The following is a 23821-nucleotide window of genomic DNA, read 5'->3' as shown; positions in this document are numbered from 1 at the left end:
TGCTTATCCCCCAACTCTCCCCTGTAGGGGGATGGGCACCCTCCACTGCCCTCTCTCAGAGGATCCCGCCCTTATGGCCCCCGGGGGCTGTAATGGAGCCCGCGGCAGCTAGCTGGCTCCTTCGTCATTCCTCGCAGCTTTCCCTCAGTCCCGTTCCTTCACGCCTCTACAAACACCTTCAGTAAATTCATTAATTACTCCATTCAGGGAAACCAAATAAACGAGCAGGAAGGGAGGTTACGTTAGCTGGGGTGGTCAAGGAAGGCTTCTCTGAGGAGGTGACATTGAAGTTGAAACCTAACAAATTTCAAGGACGAGGCAGGTGTGCCAAGTTGGGGGGGAGGCCTAAGAGGTCTGATGATCAAGAAAAAGAAAGAAAGCCAAGTGAGGCTGGCTGAATAGGAAGGATAGATGAGAAAATGCCTTCCTCCATCTAGAACGGAATTGCCAAGAACTTTTTTTCCATTCCCTCTGCTGGAGAGCTCAGTCCCTAAGAAACCGATATGGGACAGAGAGCAAGCTTCCAGCACCCAAGCCCCTTCTCCCGCTCACCCCCACCCCCACAGGAGAGTTGCTGCAGGGAAAGAAGAGGCAGAAGGAGCCCCAAGGCGCTAGTCCTCAGGACACGGTGACTTTAAGACACCAGCAAATCAAGGTCCAAAGAGCACACACGTGCATCCCCGTTGCTTTAGACTCCACTCGTGAGCTGAGCGGGATGAGAGTGCTGAGCTTTAAAGTCAGGATCTCAGGCCTTGGGGAAGCGGCCACGGAGAAGGAAGGCTGTTTGGTGATACCGGGAAGAGAGAGGAAGCTGCCCAAGGTGAGCCAGCCAAGGTCAGTCCTGCAGTGGCTGCTTGTGAAAGCTGCTCCCCTGCTCGGTGCACACCTCCCCACCCCACCCCCCACGGATTGCCACACGCCTGGGCCCCCAGGGCCCCCATCCCAGTGTTGCAAGATCCCGGTTGGGGTTGTGGGGGTGGAAAGGGGCCTCTTCACCTCCACCCCTACCCTGTGCCAGCCAGGGAGGGGGCTACGGGATGCAGGGGGCTGTATAGGAGATGCTGAAGCAGCAAGAGCCAGGGCCGGCTGAGGGCCTGTGTGCCTCCTCTCCCACAGGCCGGTCACTTCCTGTCACCCTCGCTGGCCCCCAGCAAGCACACCTCTCCTTTCAGCCTGTGCTGCTCCCGAGTGGGAATGGTCCAGCTTGGACGGGACTCCTGACTGGCCTCTGTCAGTGCAACTATAAGCAGACCTGGTCCCCGAAAATCGTCACCGGCACAGGAGACATTCCCTGAGGCGACCTACTGCAGACGTGGTGGGTATTCTCCGAGGAAAATAGCTGCCACTGGCTGTCATTTCCGACTTCCCAGTCCTAGGACTTGGGAAAAGGCAGGTTTCCTAACAGGGAGAGCCCCACCTGCAGAGCTGTGGCCTCCCCTTTGGGTTTAGAAACAGATATCGGAGGTAGGTAGACGTAAGCCGCACACCGAATGGATCCCCCACGCCCCACAAGCCAGACTTCGCTCCGAGGCCCCAAACTGCCCAACCCTCCGTGGCCCCCCACACCTAGCACTGCTGCCCCCGGCCGGGCCATCCCACCCTGCTGCAATCGGGACGGTTTGCAAAACGCCTGCTCGCTCCCGCTCTGTCACCATCTGAGGTTAGGGCTGCGCTCGGGAGATAAGCCCAGGCCCCACCCGCCGTCCAGAGTGAGCCGGCTGGCCTGCTGCAATCGGGACGGTTTGCAAAACCCCTGCTCGCTCCCGCTCTGTCACCATCTGAGGTTAGGGCTGCGCCCCAAGATAAAGGCTAGCCCCGCCCACGGGCTGGGCCTCCAAACCTCTCAAGCAGCATGGCCAAGAGACAGAGCTCCTGGGAAGCCACTCAGGGTCTGGCAGCCTCACTCAGGCCCTGCGCAGACATGCCTCTCGGCCTGGTCCTCCCCTCCCCGCTTTTCCCCTCCATCGCTAACCTCACCTCTGCACACCTATCCTCATTACCACCCTCTCCCCACACTGGCCATCTGCTCTCCTCACCTTGGACCTTCCACCCCCACCCTTCCTCCCCACTCACATCCCTCCTGTCTCCTCACCACGCCCATTCATGTATGCTTTTGCTCAAAAAGTACTTCTAACACCTACTCCAGGCTGGACACTTTGCTTGTTATAGAAGCTACAGAATATACGGGGAGAGCAGTCGCTGCCCTCGTGGGGCTCACAGATTCATGAGGGGGGCAGACACATAACACCACAAATAAATTGACCATTCTAAGTGGGCAGTGCTATGTGGCAAAAGTAAAGGGTGACTGGGACGGATGTTAACAAGGGTGCCTGACGTAAAGGTGAAAGTCGGGCAAGGCTTCTTTGAGGAAGTAACGTGCAGTCATCTGCAAGGTGAGGAGTCAGACGGGCAAAGAGCAGGGGTTCCCTGCAGACAGAGAAATGTATGCTAAGGCCCCAGACAGGCCCCTCCTGGTCACTGACAGGCTGGGGGAGAGACCGAGTCAGAGAGGGGCTGAGGCCACATCTCCCTCTGCTGGAATCCACCTCCCAAAGGACGAGGACATTTCCTGTCCTCTAAGGAGAAAGAAGGGACAGCAGCAGCCACAGATACAGGCACAGGGCAGAGGTAGCAGGCGGCGCCTGCGTCCGTTTTGTCCCATGACTGTGTTCTGTCCCGTGACTGTCTTCACCGGACCGAGGAGCTCAGTGCCAGTGACTGAGCGCGAGGCTCTGAGGAGCAGGCTCTAAGGTGCAAGACCCCAGGTGCAGAGAGGGAGGAGGACTGAGATTGCTGACTTAAGAGCGCCCCGCTGAGGTCAATGATGACCACGGAGTGACCACAGGCTGTCCTCTGGGGTGATTGCCCTCGGCGGTCCTTAGCTGCCGGGGCCAGTGTGGAGAAGACAAACATTGGGAGGCAGGATGCACGGGACAGACAGCGAGGGGGAGTGGGGGGCGCTTTCGAAGGAGGGATTTGGTGAAGAGCCTGGAACCCAAGGTGGAAGATGAAAAGACAGGGAGGGCCGGCGGTTCTTCCAGGAGCCCCTAGAACAGCTGCAGTGAACCCACTTGGGCAAACAGACCGTGAGGACAGGAGATCATATCAGAGAGTGTGATGTTTGATTCAGTTATTTCATAGGTGCTGCAGTTTCTGGTGATGATAAGGCTCCTGGAAGTGGCTTGCTGAGGTCGAACGGAGAAGGTTCGAGATGGCTGAGCGAAGGCACTGAGAGGCTGTGCTGGATGGAGCAGCCACACGGACGATGACATCACCAAGAGGGCTCTGCTCATCCCCATCCTCTCCCACACCCTGTCCTCGTCCTAGCTGGCCTCCACCTCTTCCCCTTCCTCCTCAGCACCCTCCCTCCCACTCCCTAATGTCCTCCCTCTGCACCCTCTTCTCACCTTGTCCCCTCCTGTCCTCTTCACCTTCTGCGCTGCGGTCTGCCCCGCCCTCTGCCACGCCTCATCACCTCATCGTCTCCTAATCCTTCTTCCCTTCTGTCTCCACCTGTTCTCCCCGCCCCCCTCTTTCTACTCTCCACGCTGTGCACCTGAGAACACGATAGCACGGTGGCTTAAACCCCACATTCACCACCGACCCACGCTGCCTAATTTTGCTGTTCCTCGGTTGTAAAATTGGGGTAATTATAATCATACCTACCCTGGAAGGTGGCCAAAAAGAATACATGATTCTAAAGCACTCGCAAGACATCTGGGCACAAAGGGAATGCTCAAATAACTGTTATTCTCACCCTCTCTCCTTACCTCCTCTCTTTTTCTCCCAGCCACCTTCCCACCTCCATTATCCCTCTGTGCCTACTTAACACCTCTTCAAAGAGGCACAGGCGAACCAGACTCAGCCCCTGCCCACAGTCTAGCAGGGGAACAAGCACAGAAATAAATGTCTGGAGAATATAATAAGCGCTACTTGAAAGATGTGGAAGAATGGCTATTGGAGGACAGAGGCGATGCAAACCACCTCTGCCCCGGGGGAGTAAAGAAAAAAATCTCAGCAGGCAGAGACCCTCTCAGCTGGCTCTGGAAAGACGAGGAAGAATTGGCCAGGCAAAAGCAGGAAAGAGGTATTCCAGCAGAAGAAACACGAGGTGTTTCTTGAGCTCTTTCTGCTGGAAGGTACGAAGTTCTGCACCCATGTGTGAAGTTCGGAAGAAGCCCTGCCGGGCGCACCCTCCTCGACGCGGCCACAAGGGGGCAGCAAAGCATTAGGAGTGACAGCTGAGCGGGGCCGGGGAAAACCTGAGGAGAGCCACACAGACCTCGACCCCCTTGGGCCAATCGTGACCAAGCGGGTTTTCCCCAGATCTGGCTGCCCAGCCAGGGAAAAGAGGGCGTCTGACACGTGGAGAAAAAGGTTTGTCTTAGGAAAAGAACAAGAGTCCCCTAAAGAATTGTACGCACGTCAAGAACAGAGCCGTTCTCCACTGAGTTGAAAGTGTCTATAGAATATAACTGCTGATGTGACTTGGTATTGACCAGGAGCCAGGTGTTGTTCTAAGCACTTTACAAATCTTTTTTCTTTTTTTTAAGTAGGCGCCATGCCCAGCGTGGAGCCCAATGTGGGGCTTGAACTCACAACCCTGACACTTAACCGACTGAGCCACCCAGGTGCCCCTTAAAAAGTCTTTACTTTCTCCTCCAAGCAATCTTGCCAGGGAAGTACAGTCGTCCCCCTTTTGCAGATGGGAACCTGGAGGCATTGGGCTAGAGTCACCAAGTGGAAAGCGGCAGAGTTGGTTTGGCTCCAGCGTTTGGCTGCCTCCCTTGTAACTGGTCGTTCCAGCCACAGGTCTGGTACGTCAAAGTATAAAATCGGCCTCCCTGGGAAGTCAGCAGGCCTTCTGTAAACTCTTGTCCTGTCTGTAACTAATTAGCTGGGTTGCTTTATGGCATTTCACCTCTGACCCGTTTCTTCAAAAGTCAAGCAATGGGGTCAGGTTCTGTTCCTTCATCCACGCACTGATGACTGGGCCCTCGGGACCACGCCGAGCGAGCGCTGTGGCTACCGGGAAGCGGGCTGACCTTGGAGGAGAGCAGGACCTTGGAGGAGAGCAGGACCGGAAGGGAGAGCCGCTAAGCCCACGATTACTGCAGGAGAGGGGGAGGAGAGGCACCTCCTGTGAAGTAGGGTTCCCTCCCGCCCCCCCCAGCAAGTGTGGAATTTGGGCAGAAGGTGTCAAGTAAGAAAGGCTTCCCAGTGTAATTATAGGGAAGGTAGGAATTGGCCAGGCAGGCAGGGAAGGAGGGGTATCCAGGCAGGGGAAACAGGATGTGAAAGCACAGTGTGAGCAGAGAAAACAGGGAGTTCCAAGAGCTGGGTGAGAACTTCCTTGAGCATATCCTATTAATGTCCATTTTAAGAGGTGACTTTCCCTTCCAGCATGCCCACATGTGGCTCTGCGAAGCCCCAGGGAGCCAACACGACAGCCTCTCCTAGGAGGTGTCGGTCAGCCAACGTGTATTTGCTGCGCACCTACTAAGTGCCCTACGCGGATGCAGAAGGTGCCTGCAAGACTAGCCGTTTAGTTAGAGCCCACTCAGTTCTGAGAGCGGGGCCAGGGCCGTGCAGAAGCCTCGTTTGCCCATCTCCAGTGAGATAAGTAGGCATCTATGAAGCACAGAGCGTCCCCACGCACACCATTATGTTAACACCGATTTTTTAGTTCTGGGAAGGTTCCAAGGCTGTCTGCTCAGAAAGGGGAATTAGAATGACAGATTCCTAAATAAGGCAGGCTCCTCTCTGGAAAGATCAGTTGAGGCCTTAGTAGTAACTCTGCCTCCCCCAACCCCCGCCACGTCACACACACACACACACACACACACACACACACACACACACAGTCACTCACTCACACAGCTCCCCACCTCTGGCACCCCCAGGAGGCGGCAGCTTTGGCCCTTGTGGTTCACATCCAACCTCCTGGCGGGAACTGTAGATTTAGTCAACAACTTTCAAATCTTGAAAAAATAAGCAAAAGGGGTGGAGAGGGTATGGAGAGAGATAGAGAGAGGGAAGCCAGAAGTAAGGGAGGCAGGGAAGAGGGGAGCAGAAGACAGGATCCAGGGCAGGTCAGGGAAAAACACTTGCAAGATGTTGCTGTTGCTGCTGCTGCTGGGGACTGCCGCGAGCAGGTGCCTGCATGACGAGACGCAGAAGTCTGTGACCCTTCTCAGGCCCCATCTCTCCCAGCCTGCCCCAAACCTCCGCTCTTCCACCCTTACCCTGCCTGGCTCCCGTGATCCTCAACCCCTGCGAATCCGAACCTGCTGTATCAAAGACCCTGTATCAGATGGAGCTTGGGATCCTGAGGGAGCCGGAATGAGAGGGGGACCCCGAGCTCTGGCCCTGGCCGCAGCTAGGCAGGCTGCTCAGCAACTCCAGGGAATCCTTGCAGGTGAGTAGGGAACAGAAGGAGGCAGGGAGGGCTGAGGAGTAGAGGGCTAGGGAGGACGACAACTAGAGAAAAGGAACTCTGAGATGTTGAGGTGAAACTGACCACTCATCTTTCTAAGTCCCTCCAGTGCAAGGCCCCCTGCTTCTGAGTCGAGACCCTGCACAGTACTGCCATGCTGTCTGGGGGGACCCAGACACCCCAAACTACCACAGGTGACTTCATGTCATTGAGAATGTATATACGACCTCTTCAGGGTACCCAGAAATGTCTCCAGCCCACCTACAGATGTTCACTCTTGGCAGGTGCAGCCTCCTGAACCCAGGGTACAAAGGAGAGAGTTGCCTGGGGGCAAAGGTAAGACCAGTTTCTGATTTGGGAATCTGACATCTCTAGCCTGCCTAGACTTCTCCAAGACCATTAGCACCAAAATTGCTTGATGTGCTTCCTAGCAAATGTAGGTTCCTGAGCCCCTTCTCCCCCTGGCAATTTATTAAATTAGAGACCTGGGGTGGGGGAGGTGGCAGGAGCCCTTATGCTGATAAAGACTGTCCGCTCCTCACTCCCAGTACCCAGTTTCCTACTGTCCTCACCTGCTAAGCTAGATGCTACACTTCACTCCCGGCCAGATCCCTGATGCCCATCTCCGTGGCTACGCACTGTGGCCAGAACAGGGTCCCCCACAACTGGTCCAGCCAGATGGGCCCGGGGTCCAGGACACTGATTTTCTCCTGTACGTGTGGGTGGCCCACACTTCCAAGTGCCATGGAGAGGTGAGACCCAAATCAAATCCTTTGCCCTGTCCTGCCTCTCTTCAGTTTAAATATCACGGGAAGGAGGAGGGAGCACAAAGGCAGTTTTTATTAAATTATGCTTATTCGAGGTCACTTGGTCATGTTGAAGAAGTTTGGGTGTTGGGTGGGAGCTAAGCCTCTTCAAACCATCCCTTCGTACTATCCCTGCTGAGTTCCCTGGGAGTCCGTTGTTCAGGAAGGTTTCTTTTGTGTTCCCCCACTTCCCTGCTTCCCACCCCTACCTTGTCCTGGCCCCTCCACAGCCCTCTGTCATAGCCTATGCTGCCTGCTGCCAGCTGGACTCGGAAGACAGACCCCTTGCCGGTACCATCGTCTACTGTGTCCAGCATCTCACCAGCCGCAGCCTCAGCCATAGTGACATTGTCATGGTGACTGCTGCATGATGAGTAGGAAGGCGCGGACCGGTTGGGGAGGGGGGCAGGTCCCTCGGCTTCCCGTGAAGCAGAAGAATCCACTCAGGATGGAGGAGAGGGTGCCTCAACTCTAGGAACAGCTGATCAGGCAGAGGGGCTATTGGGTGGCGGGTCAATCTGCTCCGTCCCCGTCCGCCTCACCCTGCAGTCCTTTGTCCTTAGGTCACACTCCATGAATTGCTCCATGCTCTGGGTTTCTCCGGACAGCTCTTCAAGAAGTGGCGGGATTGCCCCTCAGGACCCAGCGGTAAGTGGGAGGAATGAGGGCAAGCTTTCTCGTGATGTCAACGAGAGGGGATCACTGCCACCCCACCGACTCCTTCCTTCCAGCGCTGCTCCCCCCTTCCTAGGGTTCCTCTCCTCATATTGCCTTCTTCCCTTTCTGTGCTCAGTTGGAGAGAACTGTTCTACAAGGCAACAAGTGACAAGGCGAGATAAGTGGGGACAGCTGCTTCTCACCACCCCAACTGTTAGCCACAGCCTGGCCAAACACTTGGGAGTGCCAGGGGCTTCACCGGGTGTTCCCTTGGAAGAAGAGGTGGGAAAGGGAACCCCTGGAGCTGCTGGAAGGAAGAGGGAGTGGTTGGGTGGCAACCAGCTGCCTCCTCCCTAGGGCCCTTTGTCTTCACACTGGGAGGCCCGACTCCTCCAGGGCTCTATAATGACTGCTACCTTCGATGGTGCCCGGCGCACTCGACTCGATCCCATCACTCTCGCTGCCCTCGAAGATTCGGGATGGTACCGGGTCAATCACAGCGCTGCGGAGGAGCTGCTGTGGGGCCAGGGTGAGAACCAGGGAGAATGGCAGCGGGGGCAGCGAGAGGTTGGGAGGGATTTTCTGCCGCTGAGGTGTCACCGAAGCCGTGAGCACAGCTGGCCCTGAGGGATGCTGGGGCCTTCATTTGTTCGGAGCGCTCTTTCTCTTCCTGTCTCTCCGGCAGGATCCGGCCTGGAATTTGGTCTGCCCACGACCTGTGGGGCGGGCTCCTCAGACTTCTTCTGCACTGGCAGGTATGTGATGTGTGCTGCTTGGGCGAGGGGCTGTACGGCTGTCGGGGACCCTGGTGGTCAGCGGCCGTCCCTTTCACACAGCGGACTGGGCTGCCACTACCTGCATCTGGACAAGGGAAGCTGCTCCTCAGACCCCCTGCTGGAAGGCTGCCGCATGTACAAGCCCTTGGCCAATGGGGTGAGATGACTGGAGAACAGAATGAACCGAGCGCGCCGCCCGGAGCGCAGTCCACTTCTAAGGCACCTGGCAAACACTTCTCTGCCTCCTGCCCCGCCTTTCAGAGTGAATGCTGGAAGAAGGAAAACGGGCTCCCCCCTGGGGCAGAGAACCCCCACGGGGAAATTTACCATTCCCAGAGTCGTTGCTTCCTTGCCAACCTCACTTCACAACCGCTCCGTGAGGACGAGACCAGGCACCCCTCTGAGATCCCGCACCCGAAGGAAGCAGAGCTCAGCGGCCGCTGCTACTTACGTCAATGCACAGAGAGGGGAGCATACAAGGTGCGGGCAGAGGGAGCACCCTGGGCCCCGTGCCTTCCTGGAAAGGCTATTCAGGTGGGTGTCGTAAGTGAAAAGCCACATAGCACACTGGCAAAAGGAAGTTTTAAAGTGCGCATACGGTAGTACTATCCGACCTACTTCGATGTTCTTCATTTTTTACTAAGTACCCACTGAGTCCATGACCCTGATCTAGATTGTACTTTTTTCTTGGAAGGACGGCTTGAGCAAGCAACTGAGGTGCTAACTACACCCTGCTATGTATTTCCTGGCAGATACCTGGGTACTCCGGCCTTCTCTTGTGTCCCCGGGGCCGGCTGTGTCAAACCAATGAAGGTACCAGTGCCGTTCTTTCCCCACCTGTGAGGCTTCCGCCCCAAGACCTGTTATCCCAGTTGTCTTTACAATTAGCTGGGCCCCCAGGCCACTCGGTGGCGAAGGAAGAGCTGGACGGGCTGACCGAAGCAGTACTCCAGGCTCTTGCGAGCAGAGGCAGCACTGGCAGGTAAAGGTTCAGGCTGAGGATGTATACAGTGGGCCAGGGGAAATGCTTACGTGGATTCCTTCACAACTCTCCTCTGAAGACTTTGTCCCGCTCCTAAGCCTGTATCTGCTTCAGGAGATATACTCTTCCAGGGACTCTGCCTCCCTCAAGAGATCCAAATATCCCTCTAGGTGCTATTTCCACAACCCCTCCATTACCACTAGTCTGGTGTTCACTGTGTACATGGGCAAGCCCCCTGCCTGCCAAGGGCCTTCGGTTGGTATGCTGCACAGGGCCCTGACCCTGACTCTCCAGAAGAAGCCCCTAGAAGTACATTATGGAGGAGCCATCTTTACCACAGGACACATCAGGTATGATAATATCCCAAGTCATCTTCTTTCAAATTCCTGGAGTCCAGATGTTTGAAATTGCATTCAACACTCACTCGTATGTAGGTCCTACACAGGATTATTTGTTTCAGAAAACAACTAACGTGATCACCTCAGATCTGTCACTATGGGACACCTTTCCCTCCACAATAATGGGAGTTCTCCATCTCTAGGACATATGGATCCTAGTCCTCTTCCTTCCTTAAGTACTAACAGGGCACTGTGTCCAGTTACCCAAACACCATAGTCTAACGCTTCCCTTAAACCATTTCCCTCACTGCCAAGTTAGGTCTCCTTCCAATAACTTAAGTTGCTGGGAGACTTGGGTCTTGGTCTTTTTCCTACTTTCAGGTTCTATATTCCTGATTTCCTGTGTAGCTTATTGACTGGATGAAGCAGGGTTTCATGAGCTCTGTGTATTAGGATAAAGGTGAAGCCCTTCACCTACTAAGCCTAGGCATTATTCCAAGCCAAGTGTTACCTCTGTGTTCCTAGGTTGCTGGTTACCTTGGCCCATAATCCCTCTGTGACCCATCTAGCACTGTCCACGGGACTCTGCCTAACACTGCTTATCGTGGTGGGTGCACTGGGAACCGTGGCCTATCAAAAACGAGCTACTCTTCGGGTGGCACCATCTGCCCCTCACCATTCACCAGAGCTGCAAGACACAAGGGGCCCAGCTGGAGGAATAAGGGAGGTGTGATGTTACCCAGAGCATGACAGGGTAGATAGGGCAGATTATTTCTTGGAAGACAACTGGATGGCAAGTCTACACTTCAGTTCTACTTTTCTCAGAATGCCTCTTTCTCTACGAATCACCTCAGTACTAGCCTTGTAATGAAAAAAAGCAAGAGACACGGTTCTGAAGATTCATTCTTTATTTTGATACAAAAAATAAACCCTTCAAACTATAAAGTGTCACTTGATTTCATATCACAAGCAAACTTATAGGAATCTGTTACCAGCTCCAAGAATATCACATATACTCTAGGAAGTCATTGCTATTTGCATTCAAACATACATCAGTGTGAAAGGAGTAATTAATCATCTCCCTCTCCTGATTTTTCCATAATTTTACAAAATCATCACTAGGAAAGCTAATAGTAAGAAGGTCACACGATTATGCCACAATCTGGTAAGGGCAGTGAAACCAGCCATGTGAATCCAATTAAACTATAAAAACATGACCTTTTATTGTCCTTCTCTCCTGTTTCTGGAACAGGAAGGCTCTACTTTATAGCCCCGTGGGCCAGCAAAATGCTTGAGTTATAATGTGTAGGTTTCTTCTGGTTATACTTGCAAAAGAAGCCACGGAATTCTTGAGGGTCTGACATGTAGAAAGGAGCAAGCTAGGAGGCAAACTGCTGATCTGGATTTACTTAGATGGGAAACATTTATGCGAGCAATCCAGTTGATAGGCTGTTAACGTTGAAATAACCAAGCCTTGGGGTGCCTGGGTGGCTCAGTCGGGTAAGCATCCAACTCTTGATTTCGGCTCAGGTCATGATCTCAGGGTTGTGAGACTGAGCCCCATGTCAGGGTCGGTGCTGGGCATGAAGCCTGCTTAAGATTCTCTCTCTCCCTCTCCCTCTGCCCCTCCCCACCCCCAAAGAAATAATCAAGCCTGTACTGGTCAACAAGTTTGGTTAGCTGACCAGGATACCATCCCTAAACCTTTAAGTGACATATTTGAAGTTCTCAGAGTAAAGTTGCGGCTCCGTCAGCTGTGATTATCTTCTTTGATTTTAATGCCCATCAGTCTTTACCAGCCGTAGCAGCCACTGCCTGGTAAAACTTTGCCACGAAGTCTGGCTCACTGACTTCCAGCTGCCTGACAAATTCATTGCGCTCCTGCTCAGCCCAACCTCGAAACCACTGATCCCAAAGACGTAGCTGGCACTCAAAGATACAAGGTGGTCGGTTTGCTCCAGACACACTAAGCTGCTCCAGCCCTTCCAGCAGTGGCTGTAACTTTCCTGGCACTGCCTTAGCTACCAGGTCCTGTAGGAAACGTTCACGCTGTGGACCTGACCAACTGGCAAACCAGTGAAGAATACACTTCATCTCCTGGGAAGTGATGTAAGACATTGGGGGAGGGGAAGAGTTAGTAATACTGTCCGGTACTGAGGGTAAGGGAGAAGAGAAGGATAGTGGCATCGAAGAGGAAGATGATTCCAGTGGCATCCTGAAATATAAAAGCACTGTTATATACTCTCTAGATAGAGTAACCAAAATACAAGTTCCCAACAAGGAATCTTATCACAATCAGCATCTACAGATAAAACTACTTTTCAACAATTCAGTTTACAGAGTACTTCATATAGGTTATTACCCAATTGCCTCAGAGAAGTCACTCAAGAATAACTTCATTTCATACTTGCCAACCTTCCTTTTTCAAACCTATCACCCTCTCCAACCACTACTTCTCCCCATTATTCTTATAAAAAACCTAAAAATAACCAACATATTTCTTGCTTATTCTCTCCGGTCTACTATGTTTCAGGGTGAGTAAAGAAAAAATGAGCAATGTTGGTGCATCTCATCTTGCTTAAAATGAAAAAAGGTACACATTTTTTAATCCAGTACATGCAGCTGGTCTGGGCCTATATGTTAATCATTCCAGACCTATCAACAGAGAGAAAGGAAAAAAAAAAAAAAAAGAAAAAAATCATACATGATGAAAGAGCTTTCTTTGTAATGTGCATACAGCCTCTGAAATATGCCCAGAACTTCGTAACATTCATTACTTTCTTATATTTCCATTAAGGCACCAGGAAAAACTGAAGAGCAGAGTAAGTGAGGGTGCCTGACCCAAAATAAGATAACACAGTAAGAGAAAATAGGGAGAAGCCACGTTTATTCAAGCCTGAAAAAAGTCTAGTCGGTTTGGTGGCTTAGCAGTGTAACAAGTGTTATATTGCTGTAGATGTCTGACAATAGATGTCTCTGCACGTTTTCCTTAAGGTTTAATGTAAAATACCTATTGATGCCCTGCCATTGATTTGCATTAGTAATGCAAATAGGTCAGTCGACCTGAATAGGTTTCGCGAGTTCCACAGTTTGAATCTCAAACAATGAAAACCTTAAACTACTTATCAATGACCTATTTTCTGTTTGCGTTTCTTCTGCTGCAAGCTGGGAGTATTTGTAGTGACAAAGAAAGGAACCCCTAACCAATCAACATCAGTTCAAAACCCAAACAGTCCAAGGAAATTGCCTTTTTCACAGCAATTCCTAAGGAACTTTATTCTCGTACTCGGGTAAGGAAAAACTTTCGCCGAGTCGCGCGACATGGCCTCCAGAGCAAACTCAAGTTCGACGATTATGAATTAGTTCACGGTCTGGGCCCAAAGACACGGTGCTGCCACTTGCCTACTTTGGAGGCCAGGGAGTCCGGCATTCCAAGGACCCAGAGAGCAACGTAGTCTTAGATGGGAGTGGCGGGGATTCAGATGGGAGGCGGCAGCTGTATCGGTAGCAGAGCGGGAAGCGTGCCCTACTACCGTCACCCGCAAACACCGAGTCTGACCCGGCCCAGAGAGGGATTTCTGCCCCGCTTACCTCCCCTTTCCTCTCACAGGGCACCCGAAGACCGTCACAAAAGTGCTTAAACTCCAACTGTCGCCGCCGCTTCCATGTTTCCTGAAAACCCTAAGCGGGGCCAGCCCGGCAGCCCACGCACTTCCGGTCGCGGACCAGCCCCAAACACCCAAGCGCCTCAGCGCCTCAGCCTTAGGTTCGGAGATAGCCGAGTAACTCCGATTTTGGTTATGCCAGAGTCGAGGGCTTCCGAGCACATTCGATTCAAAGCCTCGGTAAGACGAAAATAACCGAGCTCTGAAAGCAGAGCGAGGGAGGGGGAAGTGGCTGGGAGGAGGGAAAGAACTGATTGGTGCCGATGTGGGGACGGAAATTCCCGAGCAGTTCCGGAGGAACCCGGGGAGTTCTGAGTGGTAATCGAGGGGTTGACTATGGCAGTGGGCGGGGTCAGCCCGGTACGTTCGAAGGGCGTTGGCGGAAATTACCGAAGATGCCCGAAGCCGTCGGGACGGACCCGAGTACCTCACGCAAGATGGCGGAGCTGGAGGAGGTGACTCTGGACGGGAAGCCTCTTCAGGCGCTGCGGGTGACCGACCTGAAGGCCGCACTGGAGCAGCGAGGCCTAGCGAAGAGCGGGCAGAAGAGTGCCCTGGTCAAGCGGCTCAAAGGGGTGAGAAGCCGGCGCTGCCGGGGTGTCGGAGGGGAGCGGACCCGGTAGAGACGAGTCTCTGCCGCGGCGCAGGCGCAGTGTCCGGGCTCCGCGCGAGCTCGCTCAGGCCGCCAGCGCGAGCCTCCGGATCCGCGCGCACGGTGGTTGGTGAGGCTCGCGCTGGAATAGAGATAGTGCCGGTTCCCGCCTTAACGGCAGCGGCGCGAGCCCAAAATGGGAGGGTGCGCGCTACTCTCCCGGAGTGTCTTAAGCTCCTTCCTCCTTCCCCCACCCCCTCCTTGTTTGTGTCTGTGGTTTCGGCGCATGCGCTGCAGAAGGAGTTAAATCCCACTACTACCCCCGGCGTTGCTGGCCTGAGGGGGGCGAATTGGGCTGGGTCGGAGTTAGGGGTATAGTTGGGCGGAGGGGTTAATGGGGTTGGTGTCGGTGTTAGTGTCCGGAAGAATAGGATTGGGATAGAGTAAAATGTCTACCTGATTAGATTAGGAGGTGAGATGAAGAGAAACCGTGATTTGAAGGGACTTGGTTATAGAGGGGTGTATAATTTATAGGGCATCCAGAAGCAGTTTGGGCGGATAAGAGTTTGGTGCATATTGGTGGGGGAGGTGGGGCAGGTTGGTATATGTTGGGGGTTTTGAATCGATTTGAGTATCTTAGGGTGGGATCGTCATGAGGTGGGTGGATTTGTGCGTTCAGATTTGGTTTAAAGGGAGGGAAGATGAGGATGTCTTGGTTTTAATTGGGGTTAATTAGGATACATGGCCTGTAGTGCAGATTAGGGCTGGGTTGGCTCAAGGGTTAAATTGACAGACCGTTGCCTCTACAGAAGCTTACGGTTTCGTGTGTGGATTGGGTCAGCCATAGTTTAGAGTCTGTGGTCATTTTGTTCTCTAGCCTCCTTTCTGAAATTTTTATAGAGTTGATGAATCTAGGTGTCACTCTGTTGGAAACAATACAAGTTCACTCAAGTAGATCTAGTCCTGGGTAACTGACCAAGTAATTCAATCAGGCCCAAACCAGCAGCCCCGTGTTGGTTTCCTGTATTTGAAGCTGACTTGAGTATTTGAAGTCATTTTACCTGCATGGCCAGATTTAGAAGGGGCATTAGTCAGAAGTGCAGGAGATAATAGGGACTGTAGTACTGGTTCTGTCACTGTCACTGATTTTATTACATATCCAGTTTGGTGATTTTCTCCATGTGCCTGCATTTTACGTTTGTACTTTTGGGAGCAGTAACCATGGCTACTTTTAAGGGTCTTCTGAAGATGAGTGAGAATTAGTAAAGGGCTTTTAGGTCCCTGGAAAAGAAGTACAGGTTAAGTGTGTATGGTTAGTCATTGCATTCAATGAAGAGATGGGGTGGGGTGGGGGTTTATTCCCTTAGATTCTGACTTTTGCCCTTCTCTGTACCAGGCTCTAATGCTAGAAAATTTACAGAAACACTCAACACCCCATGCTGCATTCCAGCCAAATTCCCAGGTAAGAAAAAAAGATTCATTAGATAGGGTGGCCTCTTTGGATGCACAGACAGATGGAAGGACATAATGATGTACACTTGATGCTTAATTCCTCACCAGTATTTTCCTGAGTTCCCTGGGTTGGAAATTTCCTCATATCAGGACAGTTGAATTCTAATAAAGAATTCAAGAACCGAATTAGAAGAGCTAGTAGTTAATTTCTGATACTTGCAATGGTATGTGCAGAAAGATGTGGCTCCAATTGATTAAGTGTAGTGCAAGAATCTGAAGTCATTTATTTGTCATTGATTTGGGAAAAGTAGTTGATGTCTTTGAATGTAGATGTGAAGTAGACAATCAATAAGGAGTGTAAGAAAATACTTGCTGATCAAGAACTCTTGTGTTAACATAGATTTTCCAAGAATTCAATCCTTTGGAAATTATCCACCATCACTAGTGTTAATGCTAACTATGCAAATATCATTAATTCCTCTGTTACTTAGGGCAAGAAACTTAACCTTTGGAGGCCCTGGATTCCTCAGTTGCTATGTATAATATGAGAGAAGTTTGGACTATATCTATAGTTTTATAACTGCTCTGCTTTGGTTTTGTAGAGCTGCTTTTGGGGGCTTCCTGGGGAGATAACCTTCCCAAGTGAGCAGGCGTTCACATTCCCCTCTTAACTAAATTAGATCTACTTTTATCTGTTTTGTATATTGAGTTTCAGCTTAAGATTTCTTTAGAAGAAATCATTCCACAGTTTTAAAAAAATTAGATTTTTAGACTTTGTGATCTCATAAGATTTTTTTCAGCTCTTAAAATCCCCTCACTATAGTGTGTTACTTCCGTAAAGGATAAATCCAGGTCTTCGTTAGTGCAGTGTTGTGCGGCTCTGCTACTAGGTGAAGTCCCAGGATACTGTGGAAAAACAAGAGAGCCTTCCTACTCCCTGGTTACCACTTAATTAAGATATAATCTAGTCAGTTTACAGATGTTTAGGTAAGTATAAGCTTAAGAAACTGCGTAAGTTAATCAGTTTGTAATTATATTCCTTTTATTCATTGCATTTTAGGCTTTGAAGCTTTGCTTTTATTAACCTAGGATTTTTGCAGCAAATGCATATGCTCTCTAATACATGCAGCCCACACTTGATCAATGTCCGCTGAATACCAAGAGACTCATCTCTATTTTAGGTGAAAATAAACATTTACCATGCTTAGGAAAGATGACTAAAAACATAAACAATATTTATTCAGGTTTTTAAATTTTTTTGGAGTTCTAGTAGGACTTGCTAAGCAAGAAGGTTCTGGGAGGAGGCCTTGTGAAGAGAAAACTGAAAGACAGAAGAGTGCTGTGGGAGTCTGTGTTGCAGGAAAAAAATGGGAAAGGGGATTAAGCTCCTGGATAGTGTTACCAAGGATTTCTTCCCACCCAAAGAAAGTGGAGTTAAAACTCTGTCTCAGTGCTGAACAGACATCCCTTTTCTTAATCTTTTGCTGTCATACTCTAAGTACTGTACTTGAATTTGGAGATGTTTGACAGAATGATTCCTGGATAGGTGGAGATTGACCTTTTTTATCAACAAAAAATGACCTAGTATGATCTAATATTTTTTCTTTTCAGTTGTTGTTATCACGAAAAGGAAAATTTAGATTATATTTAGATAATATTTTAGATTAAAATTTTAGATTAAAAGACATAATTTTACAGGAATTTTGATTTTAAGTTATATGGGCATCGCTGGTTGGGAACTGAATATTTAAAATAAGAAATTATGTGCAGTTCCTCTTTTTGCCATCTTTTATGAATCACAGGCTTCTTTATTTTGGTCCTCAACATAAGAGTAGCTTAGAAGAGGGCCTTCCAACATTTTGATTATCTTTCTTGGGCTCAAATATAAGGAGTAGACCTTTGCTCCGTGGCATCTTCTTCCTTGTGTTTTCTTGGTTTGCTTTCCTTGACTTTTCTTTTTTCCGTGTCTTCTACACAGATTGGCGAGGAAATGAGCCAGAACAGTTTCATAAAGCAGTATCTGGAAAAGCAGCAGGAGCTACTTAGGCAGCGTCTGGAACGTGAAGCCCGAGAAGCTGCAGAACTTGAAGGTAAGCCCAGACTGTCACAAGGAGTTTTTCATTCTTACTCCTGTCACTGAGCAGATAGGTCTGTTTAGGCAATTTCTGGAATAAGTCAGGCTGAAACTGCTACTTACTTGCTTTGGTAGTTAAGCCAAGTGAGTTGTTTATTTACCTTTTGTTAGGGAAGAAAACACTTAATTTAACTGTTAGAAGAGGATTCCTGCCAATAGGAAGAATTATAAGTAAATTAAGCTACCCTTTAAATGAGGTAGATCTTAATCCCAGGGAGTTTTTCTTTGTGTACAGTGCTCTTTTTAGTATATACTCGGTGTCCCATGACTTTGCCTGATCTCCTTCACTCCTCTACATATTCCCACATGCTTAGCCCTTCACTCCCTCCCTGCCCCGACCCAATCTGTACTTTGCAGAAGCTTCAGCTGAGTCGGAGGACGAGATGATCCATCCTGAGGGAGTGGCTTCCCTGCTGCCTCCTGACTTTCAGAGCAGCCTGGAGAGACCAGAGCTGGAGCTCAGCAGACACTCGCCCAGTACGTATCTCCCTCCCCACTGCGCTGTTTTGTCAATCCTGCGTAGTTGGTGGGGGGAGGTAGTTAGGCCTCCTTTCATGCTAAGCCTCCATTAGAGTCCCAGGGAAATTGTGACATTGATACTTCACATCTGTTTTTCATGGGAATTATGTCCTTTTGGAAGTCTGCTTTCATCTGTATGTCATGTAACCCCTCAGAGTGTTTTACTAAGGCAGTATGATGTTTCTTCTCGTCTGTATCTCTTTAACCTCCTCTATCTCTGAATTGAGCAGTGGTCACAACTGTTTGTCATCTCTTCACCAGTTGTATAGATTACCTATTACACATCCAGTCATCCCCCCCAAATGGGTATCTGCTGTAGTTTATTAATTCATTCAACAAATTTTTGTTAAGTGCCTGTTGTATGCCAGGCACATGCTACGCACCAGAAATATAGTAGAGAAAAGACAAATCTCTGCCCTAATGAAACGTATGGCCTAGCGAGGAGATGGACATTAATCAAATTATTATATAATTAGTTACCATCGTGCTGTGTGCTCTGAGAGGCAGTGCAGAGTATCATGGGAGCATGTTACAAGGAGCTCTAACTCACTGTGTGGAGTTGGGTCAAGCAAGATTATTTTTTTTCACATAAAAATTAAGCACCCAGTTTTGTGTAGTATTTCAAGCAAAAGTCTATAAATGCAGCCTTTGTCTTCTAAACTACCTAAGATGGTATGCTTTTAGGAGAACATGTATGTAAGATACATGGACAGTAGGTACATCTGTTAAACCAATGTGTACATTAAAAGTATTTTGAATCATTATTAATGTTAATGGTCATAGGGAAGGTGATCACTCCATATTTAATTTTTAGAACGTGTAGAAGTTACTGGCTCTTCTGATTAATGTAGAATTCCTTTTTTTTTTTTTTTTAAGATTTTATTTATTTGAGAGAGAGAGAACAAGCATGAGGGGGGAGAGAGGAGGAGGAGCAGAGGGAGAGGGAGAAGCATATTCCCTACCAAGCAGGGAGCCCGACATGGGGCTCAATCCTGAGACTCCAGGATCATGGCCTGACCCGAAGGCAGACCCTTAACTGACTGAGCCATCCAGGCACCCCTAGAATTCCTTTCTGAGCAAAATTTTTAAGATATTTAATGGTAGAAGAAAAATAAGTTATTTTAGAGATCTCTTTTCTCCTCAAATACAAAAGTAGCAGAGCCTCAATTGATCCATTTTGCTCCTAGCACTCTTTTCCCTGATTGTAAAGCCAGGAGGAAGGGGAAGATTGTTCTAAATTAGTTTGTTAGTGTTTCTTCTCAAGTAAAAGTCAGTCCAGAAAATATTTATTAAATTGCTGCTATATTCATATCTCCATGCTAGAGTATATGGGGAGTTAGCACTTTGTAAAATCTTTTCAGGAGAGAGAAGATGATTGCACATAAAGCCAACAACAGAAGATGGTGTGTTGTAAAGTGACATATAAGGGGCGCCTGAGTGGCCCAGTCGTTAAGAGTCTGCTTTCAGCTCAGGGCGTGATCCCAGAGTCCTGGGATCGAGCCCCACATCAGGCTCCTCCACTGGGAGCCTGCATCTTCCTCTCCCACTCCCTCTGCCTTTGTTCCCTCTCTCGCTGGCTGTCTCTCTTTCTCTGTCAAATAAATAAATAAAATCTTAAAAAAAATAAAAAATAAAAAAAATGATATATAAATAGTGCAAACACACAGACCATAAAAATGCAGAGTAAAAGTTCTCTGAGGACTAGAGTGATTAGAGAGAGCTTCATGAAAAACGTGTGATTTGAGCTGAGCCCTTAAAAAAATGTAGGATTTGAATTGGTCCAGAGGAGACAAGAGAGCATTTTTAGGAAGAAACAAAAACATAAAGATAGGGATGAATGTGATATTTTTAAAGGAGAGGTAATAAATCTAGCCAGAGTAAAGTGTTCTTGCCTATTCAAGAATAGTCAGAGGAACAATTAAAAAGGTACATTGGGATAATATTGCAAAGAGCTTTGAATATCAAGCCAACAAATAGGAGATGTTTTATTCTAAAGTAAGGGAGAAACCATTGAAAATTCTTGATAGGAACATGATTTGATGAAGAACTTTATTTAAAAAAAGAGAGTCTCTCTCAGTTCTAAATGTAGTTCGAAATGGAAATGAAAAATGGATCCTGAAATAGAAATAAGGCTTCAAAAGCAAATAAAGATTTAGAATAAAGGTAACCAGCCTCTTCAGTGCTTTTTGTCCTTAGTGGGACTCTGCCTGTGGCGGTAATTGGTGAAGGAGGGGAAATGGGTAGAAGAAGAGAAAAGATAGAGGTGAAAAATAAATTAGAAGAGGTGAATGTAGTAAATTGTAGAGTAACTAAGAATTGCCATTTGTTCTCTTCAGTGTACCCTCCCTCTGCCATAAACTTTCTTACCTCTGATCTTGGCTAGAATATGAATATCGTAGGTGTGGTACAAAATTTGGTCAGGGCCCTAAATGGAGTGGCAGCTGGGAGTTCTAGCAGTCCTTAGTTGATCAGTGGTAACGCCTGGAGTTTACCCAGAAAACTAGATTCTTTGAAGATGTGCAGTGTTAGTCTTCCATAGGCCAGTAAACTGTTGGGATGCCAACTTATTTGGATGTTTTGGGGGTTTTTTCTTTAATAAGAATTTCATTAAAGGAAGGTTTTTAGTAACAGTTTGCCAGTCAGTAGTGGCACCTGAGGATATTTTTTTTGTATTAAACTGTTTTTAAGAATATGGCTTCCTGGGCCCTACCCCAAGAATCTCAGGGAATGTGAGTCCCTGGGACTCTACATTTTTTAAAAGTCCCCTAGTAGTTAGTTCTCTTAATCAACTCAGTTTTTGAATGACTAACTGAAAGAATAGTTTCTCAGTATTGTAATTAATCAGGATCTTTGGCTTATATTCCAGCAACCTCCTGTTTATGTGCTGTAGACAAAACCTCAAATAGGAAGAACTGGTTTATAACATCCTTCCTGGCTCTTCTTCTTGACTTCTCTCTGTACCACTTTCTTCAGATTTTTCTAACGTGTTGGGAGACCGTATCCACCCTCCATAGTCAGAAATTGTCTAGACTCGCCTCTAGATCATACAAAAATCCTTATTGCTATTAGTTAACTATTTCAAAAAGAGTCCAATCTAGGAAAATTAGTAGGAAAATAGAAAAACATTTAAAAATGGGTATCAGTGTACAGATTCTTCAACAAAGGTATAGCTCCAGGGGATCTTAACCAGCCTTTTGCTTATAGGGCATATAGTCCTCATTCCTTTTTCTCATATTAAATCTGGAAGCTGAGATAAGTTACTCAGCTAACATGAGTCAGATTTAGGGTTGGCATCATTGCCAGGTCTCCATTCTGTTAATTCCTGCTTCTTATTTATATTCAAGGATTTGTTTTCTAGAATGAAGAAATTACTTTCCTCTGTGGCCCTTATTAACATTCTTCACTTCTCTACTGTCTAGCAGCCTGAAGCCTTCTGACTTTGGAATCTTGGAAATCTTACACTTACCCTTTCTTTTCAACTCCTGAAATATATTTCTTAACTTTAATTGCCTCCACCGTTTGTTAAAGGTGCTCATTTTCTACACATCACGTATTATTAACATCTGGTTTAAGACACTTAATGTGGCCATGTGCCCATAACAGAAGATGTCACCTTTCCCAGAAGCTTGTCTGCATCACATCAGTTCCTTACAGGGAGCTAGAAAGTGATTCCTCATTTCTTCTTTATCTTGTTTTTTCTTCTTTATATTTTGTGTTGCTTACTAAGTTCCTGTTTTACGTCTGAGGGTCCCCTCCAGTTGTCATTTTTTTGGCAAAACAGTCATGACCAAAACTTTCTGAATAGCCCACATCTCTTTGATGACTTACTCCTAAGTGCTTCCAGAGAACTAATCATCTAGAACCCTGGCACTGCTGTTTTACAGCACCCAAACAACATTATGACCCAATAGGATAGCATTCAGCTTCTATTTGCTTTTACATACCTAATTTTAAAATCACAACTCTAGAACTGTTTGACCTGTTTAACACATTTATCTCTGACCAACTTCATAAAACATGTCTTTTTCCCACTCCTTAAAAATCACATTTATTTATTCAGAGTGTATAGGTGCTTACAGAGAGCTTGTTATTCACCACAAAGCACCTTCAGTATGGCTTTAAATATGTGCATATAACTCCTGTTTTTAAATTAAAAAGAAAACAAAGAGAATGTTTCTTAGATAGAACTTGCAGTGATAGGGGTGCCTGGGTGGCTCAGTCCATTAAACATCTGCCTTCAGCTCAGGTCATGTTCTCAGGGTCCTGGGATGGAGTCCCACATTGGGCTCCCTGCTCAGCAGGGAGCCTGCTTCTCCCTCTCCCTCTGCGTGCTACTCCCCCTGCTTGTGTGCGCGCACTCTCTATAAATAAATAAAATCTTAAAAAAAAAAAAAGAACTTGCAGTGATGAAAGCCAGTACTTAGGATGCCTAGGCCTATGAATTTTACCTATTTGTAGGATTTGAAGAGTATATTTTTTCTCCAGAAGATAGGAATTTATCCTTTTAAAAATACTTATTTTCTTATTACAAAAAGTAATATGTATTTATTAAAGAAAATTTGGAAACACTAGGAAAAAAAGTTTTTAAATCATCCATAGTCTCACAAACTAAAAAAAACCTCACTTGATATTTTGCTGTATAATTTTCCTCATCTTTTCTTTGTCTCTGTAAAGCTTAAAATATCTGCAATATTCAGATCATAATTGTCCCTCTGACCTAGTTAACTTTTTTATTTTTTAAGAGAGACAGTATGTGAGGGGACAGGGAGGTGCAGAGGGAGAGGGAGAGAGAATCTTAAGCAGGCTGCACACCCAGTGTAGAGCCTGACAAGGGGCTCGATCTCACGACATTGAGATCATGATCTGAGCCAAAATCTAGAATCCGATGCTTAACCAACTAAGCCACCCAGACACACACACCCCCCCTTTTTTTTAAATTCTTAAGTATCTGGATGGTTTTAGGACTTTTTTTTTTTTTTTTTTTTTTAATTTTTATAGGGGCGCCTGGGTAGCGCAGTGGTTAAGTGTCTGCCTTCAGCTCAGGGTGTGATCCCAGCGTCCTGGGTTCGAGCCCCACATCGGGCTCCTCCACTAAGGGAGCCTGCTTCTTCCTCTCCCACTCCCCCTGCTCGTGTTCTCTCTCTCTGTCAAATAAATAAATAAAATCTTAAAAAAAATTATAAAAATAATGTTCAACATGGGATTTGAATTCACAACCCTGAGATCAAGAGCCTCACGTTCTACCAACTGAGGCAGCGAGGCACCCCCAAGACATTATTTTTTAGAGCAGTTTTAGGTTCATTACAAAATTGAGAGGAGGGTACAGAGATTTCCTGTATGCCTTCTACTCCCGCAAATGCGTAGCCTCTCCCGTTACCATCCTCATCATTGTGGTACATTTTTTAAAATTGAAGAACCTACATTGGCAATCATAGTCACCCGTGATCCTTAGTTTACCTTAGGG

At 48.0% G+C, this 23821-nt stretch overlaps 3 protein-coding genes across 8 annotated transcripts in view; 2 read left to right on the top strand and 1 right to left on the bottom strand.

The window, feature by feature from the left end:
• Window positions 1-6010: 6010 nt before the first annotated feature.
• LMLN2 (leishmanolysin like peptidase 2) lies at window positions 6011-10846 on the top strand. Its single transcript, XM_040620728.1, is given in 14 exon segments — window positions 6011-6418; window positions 6546-6630; window positions 6721-6772; window positions 7045-7392; window positions 7473-7598; window positions 7806-7890; window positions 8036-8181; window positions 8257-8428; window positions 8585-8654; window positions 8736-8832; window positions 8937-9209; window positions 9428-9657; window positions 9828-10007; window positions 10521-10846. Coding segments are annotated over 14 exon segments (2376 nt in total). The 5' UTR covers window positions 6011-6114; the 3' UTR covers window positions 10729-10846.
• A 42-nt stretch (window positions 10847-10888) lies between these two features.
• Window positions 10889-13798, bottom strand: CUNH14orf119 (chromosome unknown C14orf119 homolog). The gene is made up of 2 exons (XM_008710541.2): window positions 13587-13798; window positions 10889-12210 (listed from the first exon to the last, which is right to left on the bottom strand). Exon 2 carries the CDS (start codon window positions 12207-12209, stop codon window positions 11781-11783), a length of 429 nt encoding a protein of 142 aa, XP_008708763.1. The 5' UTR covers window position 12210; window positions 13587-13798; the 3' UTR covers window positions 10889-11780.
• Window positions 13799-13908: 110 nt separating this feature from the next.
• The window catches only part of ACIN1 (apoptotic chromatin condensation inducer 1), a 33093-nt gene continuing 23180 nt past the window's right edge, over window positions 13909-23821 (top strand). For 2 of the 6 annotated variants that reach the window (XM_008710539.2, XM_008710537.2), the window contains exons 1-4: window positions 13909-14235; window positions 15649-15714; window positions 17683-17794; window positions 18196-18315. In XM_008710539.2, the coding sequence (XP_008708761.2) occupies window positions 13924-14235; window positions 15649-15714; window positions 17683-17794; window positions 18196-18315 (610 nt within the window). In that variant the 5' untranslated portion in view covers window positions 13909-13923. The remainder of the gene's footprint in view (window positions 14236-15648; window positions 15715-17682; window positions 17795-18195; window positions 18316-23821) is intronic. The other 4 variants (XM_040620724.1, XM_008710538.2, XM_040620725.1 and 1 more) reach the window with 3 other exon arrangements.

The sequence above is a fragment of the Ursus maritimus genome, unplaced genomic scaffold, assembly GCF_017311325.1.
Source record: "Ursus maritimus isolate PB19 unplaced genomic scaffold, ASM1731132v1 scaffold_36, whole genome shotgun sequence".
Classification (NCBI taxonomy): domain Eukaryota; kingdom Metazoa; phylum Chordata; class Mammalia; order Carnivora; family Ursidae; genus Ursus; species Ursus maritimus.
This window is presented reverse-complemented; position numbering and strand designations above follow the sequence as displayed.

Excerpts from the sequence above, each read along its gene's own strand:
- CUNH14orf119 (XM_008710541.2), bottom strand. The coding sequence starts at position 12,209 with ATGCCACTGGAATCATCTTCCTCTTCGATGCCACTATCCTTCTCTTCT.